Consider the following 13295-nt stretch of genomic DNA (forward strand, 5'->3'; position numbering starts at 1 on the left):
TATATTTGAAAAGCATCCTGCGTATCATTAACGCGCGATCGTTCCAGCTTTTTATTTCTTCTGTTCGAATACCGTAGAGAGATAAGCGCGTACCATCGACAAAGATCGAGCTACGTCGTGACCAACACTGCCACAAAATTGTTTGCTTTCACATCCTATCGTATAAACACGCGGTCGATCCAAACATGTTTTTTCGGTCGCGAACCCCGATCAACACTACGAATGATCCCTCTCTCGCTCTCTTCGTCCGCGCTCGAGTGTAGTGGAATTTTGCGATCACACCGAGTTCACGTGTACCAAGCTATAACGGCTCGATCTCGAGACCGATTCTCACCACTTCGATGCTTTCCAGCATTCCCAACGATTTATTCCCATTGCCGAAATACGACGGATACGCGTTATTATCTGCGCGATGCAGTATTTTGACGCACGCCAAAATACATACAATGGAACCGATATAAGTTTCTCCTTGTTTTTCGTTTGTTTTCACATTCCAATTGTTTTTTTTTTTCTTATATACGAATATAAATCGCGAATCAAAATTTTTTTTTTAACGTCAAGGTAATTCCAGACTTATATTTCCACCGATATAACGAGTATTCGTATGGACCGCTCGTTTGCGTTCTTAGCCACAAAAGCAATTGTTTCCGTGTTCGCGACTGTTTGGAACGGCGATATACATATTTTGTAGCTGGTAAATAGACGTGTCACTGAATTCTTTCACTGGATCGCGACCAAGTATCAAAAGTGGGAATCTATCTAAAGCGGGAATATTATTCCTTGGCTGACACGGACAGAGAGAGCACTATTTCTATAGAGAATTCGTATAAAGTTGCGTTCGACAGTGAACGTAAACAACTTTCGAACCGCGTCGTGATTACATCGCCTGTTTTGGAACCGAGAGCTTCGGGCAAATTTATTTAAAATTCGAGCGAACGTAAATTATTCATGCTTCGAGGCAGTGTGTTAACCTCCTCTTTCTATCACCTCTTTTTCGACACACCAAATCTGCATACACTGTTCTTTTCCGTTTCAGAGGTGACCAAAATCTTATCGAAAAATCTCCGCTTCGATCATCATTTTTCAGTTCGAGGAATTTTAAGAAATTCCGACGACGCGTCGTCTTCTTTCGAAATCGCGCGAGAGAGAGAATTCTAGCGACCTACGGGACGCTTTGACATTTTGACGCGAGATTAACTCCGTGAATTTTCCCGCCAAGGAAAAAAATCAAGGATCGAACAACCGTGATCAGCCGAGTCGAGCATGAAAGAAAGATGAAAATTATCCGATTGCAGCAACGAAATAATTACCGGTCACTGAGAAGACGCGCCTTTTGAGTACAAAGTTACCACACTCTCCTTGTCGGGAATAGTATCGCTATCCGTGGGAACGTTGCTTCGGACGATTCTCAGATATTTGACTGAACGGAAGAATAGAATGGTTCTAGGCTTGCTTTGTTCGCGGAGCAGGTCGAACATTTCGGCGGATTTCCACGAATGATAAACAATCGAGTTTCGTTGAGACGCGATTGGCTGAAACGCGCTAGCCCATTGTCACGACGAATAATTCCCTAAGCGACACTTCGCGAGGATCTGATCAAACGATTTGTAAACAGGAACAAACGTTCCTAGAGTTTCCCTCTGTTTCCGCAAGAACAGGCACTTGGACGGGAGTTGCCGCGCGGCGTCACACTCGATCACACCTTTCGCGGACTGGTTCGTTATTTTTCTTCTTTATCTAGCGCGCGCGCTCTCGGTTTACGGGATTGTCGTAGGGGTGTATTTTCTTCTTACCTTGAATAATTTTTTAAGCCTCCGGTAGCCGCGATGTAATCGCGACACGTACTGCTTGTTGGAATCCAGTTTGAATTGTTAAAGCCACAGTTGCGGAAATAAAATTGAAGAATGGAAAATTGAAGAAACCAAAGAACTGTTTTTGCTAGTGAACTCTCGTAAAACCGGGTATGTGTCGCGACTGTTCGTTACAGTTATGATGCGAATTTTAGACAGCGTCTCGATTATGTTTCTTTCGAATCAGTCTCGGGTACATATATACATACATATATATGCATGCGCGGGAACCGAAGAACGAAAAACACGTTCGTGGCCGTTGAGAGCCGTTCGCTTACTGAATTCTACGCCTGGCGTGTCCCGGCTGCTAACCCGCGCTTTCCCCCCACCATTGACCACTCGTTGGCGGCAAGCCTCCCCCCAACTCGATCAAGCCCCACCATGCGTTTTTCCACCACCCGAACACCAAACCCGCATCCGGGAATGATGGAGGGGAGATCGAGGGGTAGCGATCCGTCCACCTCCAGCATTGATGGTAATCTTACCGCGGATCGTAAAGCACGCTTACCCCTGCGGTCAAGTGCGAAAATTGCAATGAAAGCATCGAGACACCTTCAGTCTTTCTCTTCTTTTCTTGTCCCACTGGATTTTTTCTTTTTTTTTCATAACACCGTGGAACGAAAAACAGAAGACAGCGGACGCAGGGATAATATCATTTTCTTCTGTCGTGGTTCCGTTAAATACCTTCGGGGAGATATTTTCGAAATCTCAAAGATTCGTCTACCTGCTCGAGAGGACTAGTCCTTTGGAGAAGCGAGTTTGTCGATAGTGGCACGACGCAAAGGGAATATTTGAAAAGAATTTCTGTCGCGTGGCATTTCGAATCGAAACGACAAATGCTACGTGAAATTGGAGACAAACGTTTCGATACCGCTGCGATATCGCTGCGACGATTTATGAGCGTATGCTTGAACGAATAGAATCGGTGCAGGGAACGTTAGAATGTTAAGTATTTGACAACACAAAGCATTGCGTCGAAGAAAGCAGCTCGAGACAGAGTCATTACGCATTCCTGGCATACGATTACCCCGAGGCGTCTATTTTCTTTTGCATTAAAAAGATAATGGGACCATGCAACGAACGAGTTTCTCGATAACGGATAAATTCGATTCTTCTCTAAGATTAGTGGACTATCGACAGTAAACACTGCGGATAGTTTGTCATCATAGTCAAACGTTCACAACGACTTTACGTGCGAATTTGACCACCGCCTAAGGAGAAGAGAAAAAGAGGCGCCGTGGTGGGGACTCGGATAGATGACCGGTAGTAGGGGACGGCTGGGGAATCCCGTGGAGTGCGCATGCGCGACGATATTGGTGGGGTTACTCAACCGACGGCGCCAGTATTCTCATCCCCCTCCCAGCCCCGTCGAACTTCTGGCTCGTCGCGTCGGTGCTGTTGCCTTGGAAGGGAGGGCATGGATCACACGCGCACAGTGCCCTGTCTCTCTCTCTTGGTGTGTTTGTTTGTTTATAGTCGCGTTCTGGGAAATACCCGATGCGAGTAACGGACTCTTGTGCGCGCGGAGGCTTGCACTCCCATTCTGGCGTTGCATCCGGTCGGTTCTCCGCGAGTATCCCGACGAATGCTTTCCTTAGTTCTTAGTATTCTTCTTTACCCTGCCACTTAGCATTCCCTCTTCCATAGCTGCTTAAACGCTTATCCTTTTAAAGCCTCCTTTACGTTTATTCATTTCGTCTCGAATGTGAAAGAATGAGTTACGCGTTTTTCGCTAACTCGACCATTCTCTAACCATTAGTATCCGTTCGACGTCAATTTCGAGTTACCGGTCGAGTTTTCTACATCTTCGTCTCTTTCTCCCATTTTTCTTCGATTACCTGTACGTGTAAAGGTGGTCATGTGGTCGAACACATTCCGAAGATATTGATACAGTTTACTCTGTGAAGAAACAAGCTTTCGGTATTTTCCCTATCACGTTTGTTGATTATTGGTCTATCGTTTGTTGGCAGTTTTGAAAACACCGCGTGATAACCTAATCACGGCACGCTCGATACAATCGGGCACGCAACAGACCGATAAAAATTTTATCGCAACACATTCTCTCGAAAAGTAGTTCACGCGTAATCTCAAGAATGCAGTACATCAACCACGTTATTTTTCGTTGTGTGCGGCCCTACCTATACGTATACGTGTATCTACAAATCGCATAACAAATATTGTACGTACAATGGAATTGTGTAATGGTTGCTCCGCGGCGCCGCACGACGGAAAATCGTGACGCCTCTCGAACGATAAAGGTAGTTATCAAATTGACAGTGTCATTTTATAGGAAATCAGAACTGCAACTATATTTATCGAGGTTTTAAGAAACAGTTGCACTTCTATTTTCATGTTTGCTGTTATGTCAGATGACAACATACGAGAAAAAGAAAAACATGCAAGAGAGGACACGAGATTATCAATTTAAGCATAGAGTTATCAGCGTTGGCGAGGTTAAACATTTTCGTGCTTCGTTCAACGCCACTTGTTTAATTCGAAGCCATGACGAATGGTTCCGCGCACCGATGACAATGGTCGTTCATTTTGCAAATCTCGGTTCATTTGTTCGTGCAGTCGAACTACGGAATCGTCCCTGTTGCTCGTAAATGCCTGGTCGAGCGATATTTGACGACAGGCTGTCTCTGCTATACCGATTAATATTACTGTCTAGTCCATTTAATAATAAATATATATTGTTGCCCGACGTTCAACCGCTAATATCTTGTTTACTTGCCCCGCGGCGAATCTTCTTGCACACAAAATGGAATGCAACGCAACGACAAAGTCCAGCATACCAGGAATGGTTTCGCAGTTGTTGACTCTTCCGCGAATCAGCGGACATTATCGTTTCTTTAAATGAATAATTGCCTGTTGTTATATCGTCGCAGCAAGAGTCAGCGTCTAGTCATCCGCGGCTAGATGCATATACATATTTTGATCAGCCGGATTTCGGACCGATTTACTCCTCTTCCATTTTGAGTCATCCACCTGCCTACCTTGAATATTGATTTCAAAGGAATCGCGATCAGTTTGCCTTGAATCACGGATCGCGACGTACGTTATCCGCTCTCTTTCGAAAATTTCACTTCGAAGCGTTTCGTAATCGCGCCAACTTGTTCGAAGTAAATATGTACATATGTATAACGGCGTGCGTTAGACACCGATCAAAGTCTTGCGATGCAAGGCGTGGAAAGATTTGATCGGCCGATCTTGGAATACGGAAGAGTCATCGAGACCGAACATGACTTAAGTAAACAAGGAAAACGCGGATGGAAAGCGCAAGCGTGATCGCGCGTCTCGTGCACTCGATCATCTCGCGAAATGACTGGAAAAAGAAACATTTTTTATCCGGATAGGAGGTTTCCGCTTAATATGTCATGCAGTCATCGAACTTGGAACGCTATTATCGTGATCGTTTGTTCCAGTGCCTCGTCGCAGTGCAAATAATCATCCGCCGCCGACCAACTGGCGGCACACAGAAGGCAAAATACAACATGGCGGAGAGAGAGACGGCAGAGAAGCCTCGTGACGTGTTACCGTTGCTACATAATTAGCGCGCGAAAATAGATTTTTGCGAAACGAGCCGAGCTCCGCTCTGGTATGTCAATGAAAACAAATCCTTGTTCCCCTTTTTTCCCCTCTCCTGCTCCCTTTCTCTTTGTCGAGGCCTGGTAGCTCAGGCGAAGGCCGCCGAATACTGAAATATACACGCCGTTCGGAATAGTCGAATCATTGTTTGCTCGATCGAGTCCTCGGTATCGTTTTGCTTCTCGCCAAACCGACCTAGCTTCCGAAATAACAGGCACGGCTTCCCCGCATCTATCTATATCCTGGTCCTCGAAACCTACGCTCCATCGAAAGAAATTCATTGCAGAAATTGAACAGAAACTTGACAAGCGGTTGTCATTGTTTTAGATAGCACCACTAGCGTAGAATTGAAGAAAAATCGTAAGACAGTGATTAGTGGAATTTAACTCTCGAGGATTGCACTGCGAATCGCGGCAATCAAAGCACAACAAGGTTGTATAATATTTTAACAGTTAATATAAATGCTTATATGTACTTATCATCGCTCCCCTACGTGCAGGCGGTGCGTATAAAGCAATAAAGAGACACAATTGTGCAAACATATAAATGTAATTGGAACAGTTGCGACACGTGCGGCCTTGTCTATATAATGCAGAAAATTTGCATCGATATCCGGCAAAGAAAATTTATCCTTTGATCGTTCTAATTTCCCGTTGAACGCCGTCATTTCCATGGGAATATTAAAAAAGCGTTTCTGTGCTCTTTGAAGCAAATATGAAACCGAGGTACGACATTACCTTTGTATCGTTATTACAACAACACTCTTCAGCAAAGCACGGAAAACAAATTTTTCTTTTCGATCTTACCGTGTTTTGAAATCTAACAACTGAACTGTAACGATTATGTAATGCGTCATTTTTTTCACATGTTCGGTGATAGTCGATAATGGTAGATAATAGTTGCAAGATAGAAATTGCAGATAAAGTTTAGTGTTCCTGGTAGAATGTCGGTGCGCTTCGATGTGAAAGCCCGTATGGACATGGTGCATCATCTGGTACAATTTTGCGCGACCGATGCTAATATCGGCGGCAGAAAATTGCTGGAAAATCAGCCACGAACCCGCGAGTGACTGACTAATCGTCGAAGAATGGACGTTGTTCCTTGTCCTATCTGTTTCTAGCGAGAGAAACTTTATATGTACTAGCCTCGTAGAAAGATTGATTCGCTATCTCATGTTCTGAACATGGGGCTGAAATCCAATGCGCTTTTTCAAACTGAACGGTTATTTTTCATTCTACCTGAATGTAACAGGTTTCATACGCCAAGCTGATATTAATTGGAGACTTCTATTTTACGCGATCATTTTAAAGGTGGTTACATTGAATCGTATTTTGTGTACATACTCGACGATAGAGTTCAAAGAATAGTAAACGCGCTTCTTTGTCTTAGACAAACAGAATAGATTAGACACTCGTGCATGCTATGCAACGCGTGGGTGATTAATGGTTTATCATACAGGCGATCGTTATGCGAATCACTTGCGAACCAATCGCTAAGAAATGATCGCGGCACGACGCTGCGCGGCTTTCTTAAAACGTAATATTGAGATCGGTCGGAGGACGAGTAAGGTGCACGGTGTCGCGTCATTCGACGCGCGTGTCATAATAATAAGCGGTGAAATGATAGCGAGCTTGCCCACCTCGCCTTTGTTGGATCGAACGCAGGACGACGCGGGCAAGAAAAACAGTCAGGTTCGGCAAAATAAATGGTCGACTAATTAATGAATGCACGAGCCTTACGGACGTGGCGCAAATAAAGGAGCGCCACCGGCGTCGCCAATAAAACAATGATTTCAATCGTTGTGGGCTGCAACAGGAAAGCATCGAGATAATCGGTCCGTCCTTTGGCTAAGGCTAAGCCGGCAACATTTCGTGACTAAAAGGTGACTTTTTGGAGAAATCTATAAAGATTCCGTTGAGAAACACCGTCGGTTATTTATCGTTGGTAAAAGAAAGGAAGAAGGAAGGTGCGGTGTAAAAAGATGCAACGAGGCATTAACTGGATAAAAAAAGAGGGATGAAGGGAAGAAGGCGAAACAAAGTTGCTCGCGATCCGCCGAGCAATTATAATTGATAGCGGGTGGGATACGAAGTACTAGTTGCCGGTAGAAAAATTTCATCGTTCCGATGAAGAGCTCGCACCAACGTGAGAAAGAAAGAGAGAGGTGACATTAAATAGCTATTATTAACAGCCGTCCAGACGGTCGTTACGATAGCCAGGACGCTTGAAATTACTCTAATTTCCACGAATCTGCCGTGGAATGAGATGCAAATTCCCCTATTTATTTTGCTGGCGATCTCACTCTTAATAAGGCCACACAATGTTGCCTCGCGCCAGTTCCGGCCGTGTGTAGTGAAGCCTTGTAATTTCCCCTGCTAATATGGAGCCTCGAGTTCTGACAAGGTATACACGCGAGAATGGCCGGTTAGCGAAATTTCAATTTCATAGGTTCGGCCGTTCGTTCGGTTGTCGACGAACGCCTGAACGGGCGCGCGGCGTGAACCTCGATTAATCGGTTTCTCGCCTGGCGCGTTTTCAGCCACGCACAACCGAACGGTATTCGTCTCGTTGTTATCAGCGAACGATCGCGTGGCGAGCAGAGAACAGACCCTGGTCCGACACGGATCGACGTTCGTGGCGCGTGAGCGCAATCGCGTCAGATCTGATCGGTGAATTCCAACCCGATCGCCGATTGCAGGATCTAGCGCTTACGTGACTAATTAGTTGGGAATTCGAGCGAAATCGCCAGCCTGCACTCGATAGTGCGTTACGAAGGTATATCGATAAAGTCCACCGAATGACGTTTTATCGATTACATCGTACGCGAACGGTTTCAGGAGGAGGGGGTGGAGGTGCAGGTAGCGGAAGAAAAAGAATGGAAAAAACGATGCCGGCGGTCCAGAGAAGAAAGAGAGCGAGAGTACGCGACCAGATTAGAGCTAACAACGCCTTCGTGCGCGCTCTGTCTTTTGAACGCGTGCTACTCGCGCGACCGGATAGGTCGTGCTTACACCGGTGACATTAATTTAGAAATCGGACCAATCACCTCTCCAAACGCGTTCCACATTCTTTCAGTCAAAAATCGCATTTATCAATTTTCGTGCTCAGTATTTATCGAATTGGATTACTTAACTCTTCGATAAGACGCGACAACATGCAATAACGATTTTGGGGTCGAAGCTGCGCCGATATACGATATACGAGTATGTACTGCCGCAACGATAGAATTCTTTCGCGTCGAAAAGTAGTACATAGTTCGGCTCCAAAATAATAACTGAGATGCAACGATCCACGAAAGCAATGCATAGCAGAACGATCCTCTTGCCCGTAAAGGGCCTCCGCTCGTAAATGATCGTCGCAAACGCAGGAACAAAAGTCAATAGACGGGTGCACGCGTGCTGCACGGTAATTTTCCTACTGGAGGCGAGATCGAGACAACGTCTCGTCGCGATCGCATGAATGGAAAAAACAAGGGTGGGGATTAATCGAGGAGAAACCGGATAGTGGACGTGCGGAAGAAATGCAATTAGAAAAAGAGAGCAGCGGGGAAATATGGCAGAGAACAATGCGAATAAAGCGAATCGACCACGAGCGAAGTGCCGCGGCAGCCAGAGAGGAAGAGAGAGAGAGAGAGAGAAAGAGAGAGCAATGTATCGCGGTGACCGATAATGCGAGGCATGGCCGTCTGGCAATAAATAAAAAAGTATTTGTACCGTTTATCGGCTGTTTACGACGGCCTGTTCACTTACAGCAATATAGTAAATCGCGTAGGCTGCGTGAATCATTGGTGGCTGGGTGTCGGTCGATCTTCGAACCTCATTCATCAGGCAATGTTTCGCTCGACCTGTCGACGAGGGCGCCGATTATAGTTATGGAATTTCAGAAATCACGATTCTTAATTAATCCCCGAAGCGGAGAGCTCGCACTTGGGCCACGCGATCCACCGATAAGGTGCACGTAAACGAGCAGGGAACAACCACGCCAGAAATATACGTATAACGTCTGCAAATCGTCTGACCGTATTTCGATTCCCGAAGCGAGACCGTCTTTATCTGGGCCGGCGGAGAACGAGGTTACCTCCAACAGTACACGGCAAATACATACTTGGTTTGTTGCAACCGATTCGCTTCTTTACATTCGGGATAACAGTAGAACGATCGACGACACGATTAACCGCGACACGAGTTGCAAGCGCCACTTGGTATCCCGGTAAGAGCATCGTTAGACCGCTGAAATTATAACATTCCACCGCGTGTTATCTCGCTTATCGTCGCTGTTGGATGCGAAAAGAAAGAACCAATACCGATACTCGACCACGAACATCCGTTAATATCACTTTTAGACGAAAATATATCGTTTATCGAACGCCTAATCGTCCTGCGTGTATCGTACGTTCCTTTATATACATACATATAAATCCGCAAGCAAGGAAAGATAGTGCTCGCGTAACAATCTGTTATGTCGTTCTTAATCGGGAAACAAACAACAATCCGTTTGTGCGGTTGTTGCCACGTTCGAGTAAACAGCCGAGGCCAGGAAAAAAATGTACACGTGCGCAAAGTCCATTTATAACATAGAGCACCGTATCTACGGCTCGCGGTCGATACTACGATTGCGGTAAATAAGTTTACGACCCACCACCAACTCCCCTTACACCGTTCTATCGTTCCCGAACGCGTTTGCGAACAATATACAGAACTTGGTTCGCAAATTAATCAGTCAGTCAACGACGAGCGAATTCTCCTTCTCGCGAGTCACCGTCGACGAGCATGTTCGTGATCATTTACGGTATCGTCGCGATCTCTTACCGAACAAAACTATCCACTGTCACCTGATACTAATAATAGCGTAATAACGGGGTCCTTTTATTTATGACACTATTACACAACGAGATCAGCTTGAGCGGCCTACGACCGAGGCGCCATCGCATCTGGCTACTTTTGAAATTTGTGTGGTCGTCTTGTTTCGCAAATTAATGTCACGGTCACTCGTGACGAAACACATATTGCGATAGATACGTTTCTTGGTGCACACTTTGACAACTGTCGGAAAATTCCGTTTACGTGTAGCAGCATCCTATTTACGAGAAAATCACCGAGCACAGGAGAGACTCGAAGTCACGATGTTGCAAGTGATGGAAATCAAGAACGTTCGACCGATAAGTTCAAACGACAAATTATCATCGTGGTAAAGTCGGTCAAGCCAAATCCTTGTAATCTGCTTAAATTCATCTCACGGTCCAGAGTCGTTCATCGTTCGTCGTACACTTTTATCGAATCACTCGATTCGTTCGTTCTGTCTTTACGGCCGATCGTAGTTTTTAAAAACCGCGGAGCTCTCGCACGAACGAAGGGATAGACGACGCGGAATGATCGCGCTTGCGACTGTCGGGTCGTTTCGATGCGTTCGCGTAACATGGTCGTCTCAATGGCACGTGTTTACTGTCGCGATGCCAAGCGAATTTTGGCCGCGGCATAGTGGGCCGAAGGCTCGTTTGTCGTCGAAGCTTTCTACCTGACAGCTAATGGCCGCGTGGATGATTAACGTGATCGGATTAAGGGTAATTAGAAAATGAAGCTTGTATCCGTTCAGCTGCAGCCTCGCTGCTTTTCCTTTTCAAGTTCCAGCGGACAGGTTACGACTAATATCTTAGTTTCCTTTCACGGACCGTGTATCTCTTTCCCGAGGGAGCGGCGAATGATTATGATTAGCGAATGTGTCTCTATTATTCGAGAGACAGTAATTATGAGAAAATGTAAATGGCTTTCTAATCAGACGATTCTAGAACTAATTTCGAATCACGTGCCTAATGATCGATGGTCATTGGAACACGAGTGTCTTGACCTTCTTGTCGATGATTAATGAAAAACTGGTTTTATATATGCTTATGCACGTAGCAGTCGAATAGTTACACTTGCCGCATACCTTGTTTACACGATCAAACCAGGAAACGAGACGTCCCATTTCTTTGCTCAACACGTTTCCCTCGAAAGCATTTGCAAACTTCGAGAAAGAAAAATTCTTGCCTCTCCGAATGTAACCAAATTTATCACGTGTAAAATCAAACTTTCGGTATTGCTAACCTTTAAAACAAAAAAGGAGCGATAAAAATGTACTCGTTCGAAGCAATATTCAAGGCCGCATTTCCGAAGGCGCAGAGGTTAACGCAGCGTGTCAACACGGTAACTTATTGGTACAACGGTGGAATCTTTGATCGATCGTAGGTGGCCGTCTATTCTTTGGGCCGACTTCCGTCCCGGCGCCCCGTCCTACGGTCCGTGGACAGAAACGGACAGGTACACAGGGAGGGGAGGTCGTGTGGGTGTGCCACCGCGCAAGGGATGACCTGATTTGTATTCGCCGACAGAACGTCGTTTGCTAACTCGATGAAAACCCACATCTTCCGAGTTTCGTCGATTCCGTGTAGCTCACGCTTTGAATGCGCAAGCGAGCGAATTGTTTTAACGCGAACAAAGGAACGTGTAATTTTCCCCCAAGTTGCCCGTCGTCGCACGAAACGTCACGATCGAGCTGTGAACTTTGTGCGCGAATTGGGAAGCAAAAGTAAGAAAACAGTTACTCCTACGAACCATTTGGATGTACCAAGGATCCAAAGCAATCGATCCGTGTCACTAGAAAGACTGTCTCGCTCGATAGTCAAAATCGTCGGAGATCGAGTTGGAGTTCGAATTACCTTCTGACAAAAGCACATCTGCAACCATGTTATTCGGACGGTTCCACAGGATCCAATCGGAAATATTTGCTTCACCATGACTTTGTTCGTCAGCAACACTTTCTCCAGACAAATTCCTGTTCGTGATCCAAGTTTTCCCAAACAAACCTCGAACGTAGTATTGCGGCACTGACTAATCTTCCACGATAAAACGATACGTCGTGTATGTTTGTTTGGACCGATAATGACAACGCGTCCACGGTATTCGAGAGGTTTAAATTCGCGCGTACTCAATGTGCAACGTCGTAGCCGCGAAATGAAAATATTTTTTCTTTTCGAACAATATTCCACTCGAGGACTTGCAGTCGAATCAACGTTACTGCACGTGCAGCAACGTGCGTCATCGCGAGCGCGCTTCGTCGATAATAATGAGCCGCCAAATCGGCAGAACGCGACACAATAGCGCTCGGCTACGTCACGCGGATTAATACTGGATCGAACCACCTGCGAAGCGCGACTGATTAACGATCGAAGCACGATCCGTTACACGTCTGAGGCAAGCCGTAGCCCGTTATCACCCTGCCGCTTGTCGTAATCGTCTTTTTTTCCCTCTCGTAAACAGTCAAACTCGGAAGCTAAGCAACGCTTTGGAAAAGTTTGAGAGAATCAGTGTCAAAGGGTATCGAAGATCGACCGATCGCGAACCTCGCCGATTGTCGCCTCTCGTGCGAGTCCGATTAACGAGCGTAGAAGATGAAACTGTAACGATCTCGAGTTCGGAGAATTCTTAATCCGACGTTCGATCCTCTAACTCTTTGGATATAATCTGACCTACTTTCCTCGAGTAGCGTTCAATGACTTTGCAAGTTTCGCTAGGAAGTTACTGATCGAATTTGATGGTTACATGTGTGTAGAATGTACAAAAAAGAGAAAAGAGTCCGACGATTTAATCCAACAAGTTTGCGACGCGTCCAACACGGTGCAATCTTTCACCGATCGATTCGCAAAAGAAGAAGAGAAATTACAGGACGATTTTCGTACGGGACGTAGAGGCACGAATTTGGGCGGATGGATATGCGTTACGCTGGCGAGGGTGTTGCTCGTAAAGGAGGCCATAAAAGACGGTTATAAATGAAGCCGCTTGGCACACAAATATTAATAGCGTAGATTAGTTAAAGGAAAAA

At 45.6% G+C, this 13295-nt stretch overlaps 1 protein-coding gene across 9 annotated transcripts in view; it reads right to left on the bottom strand.

The window, feature by feature from the left end:
• LOC117235193 (3-phosphoinositide-dependent protein kinase 1) overlaps positions 1 to 13295 on the bottom strand; it is a 407170-nt gene that overhangs the window by 9728 nt on the left and 384147 nt on the right. The window contains exon 1 of one of the 9 annotated variants that reach the window (XM_033497002.1): positions 12133 to 12225. The exons of 6 other annotated variants lie outside the window; for them this stretch is intronic. In XM_033497002.1, the coding sequence (XP_033352893.1) occupies positions 12133 to 12210 (78 nt within the window). In that variant the 5' untranslated portion in view covers positions 12211 to 12225. Of the gene's footprint in view, positions 1 to 1793; positions 2395 to 9187; positions 9335 to 12132; positions 12226 to 13295 lie in introns of those variants that run through there. 2 more of the 9 variants (XM_033497003.1, XM_033497006.1) reach the window with 2 other exon arrangements.

The sequence above is a fragment of the Bombus vosnesenskii genome, unplaced genomic scaffold (genome assembly GCF_011952255.1).
Source record: "Bombus vosnesenskii isolate JDL3184/JDL3185 unplaced genomic scaffold, Bvos_JDL3184-5_v1.1 scf7180000013314, whole genome shotgun sequence".
Lineage (NCBI taxonomy): Eukaryota > Metazoa > Arthropoda > Insecta > Hymenoptera > Apidae > Bombus > Bombus vosnesenskii.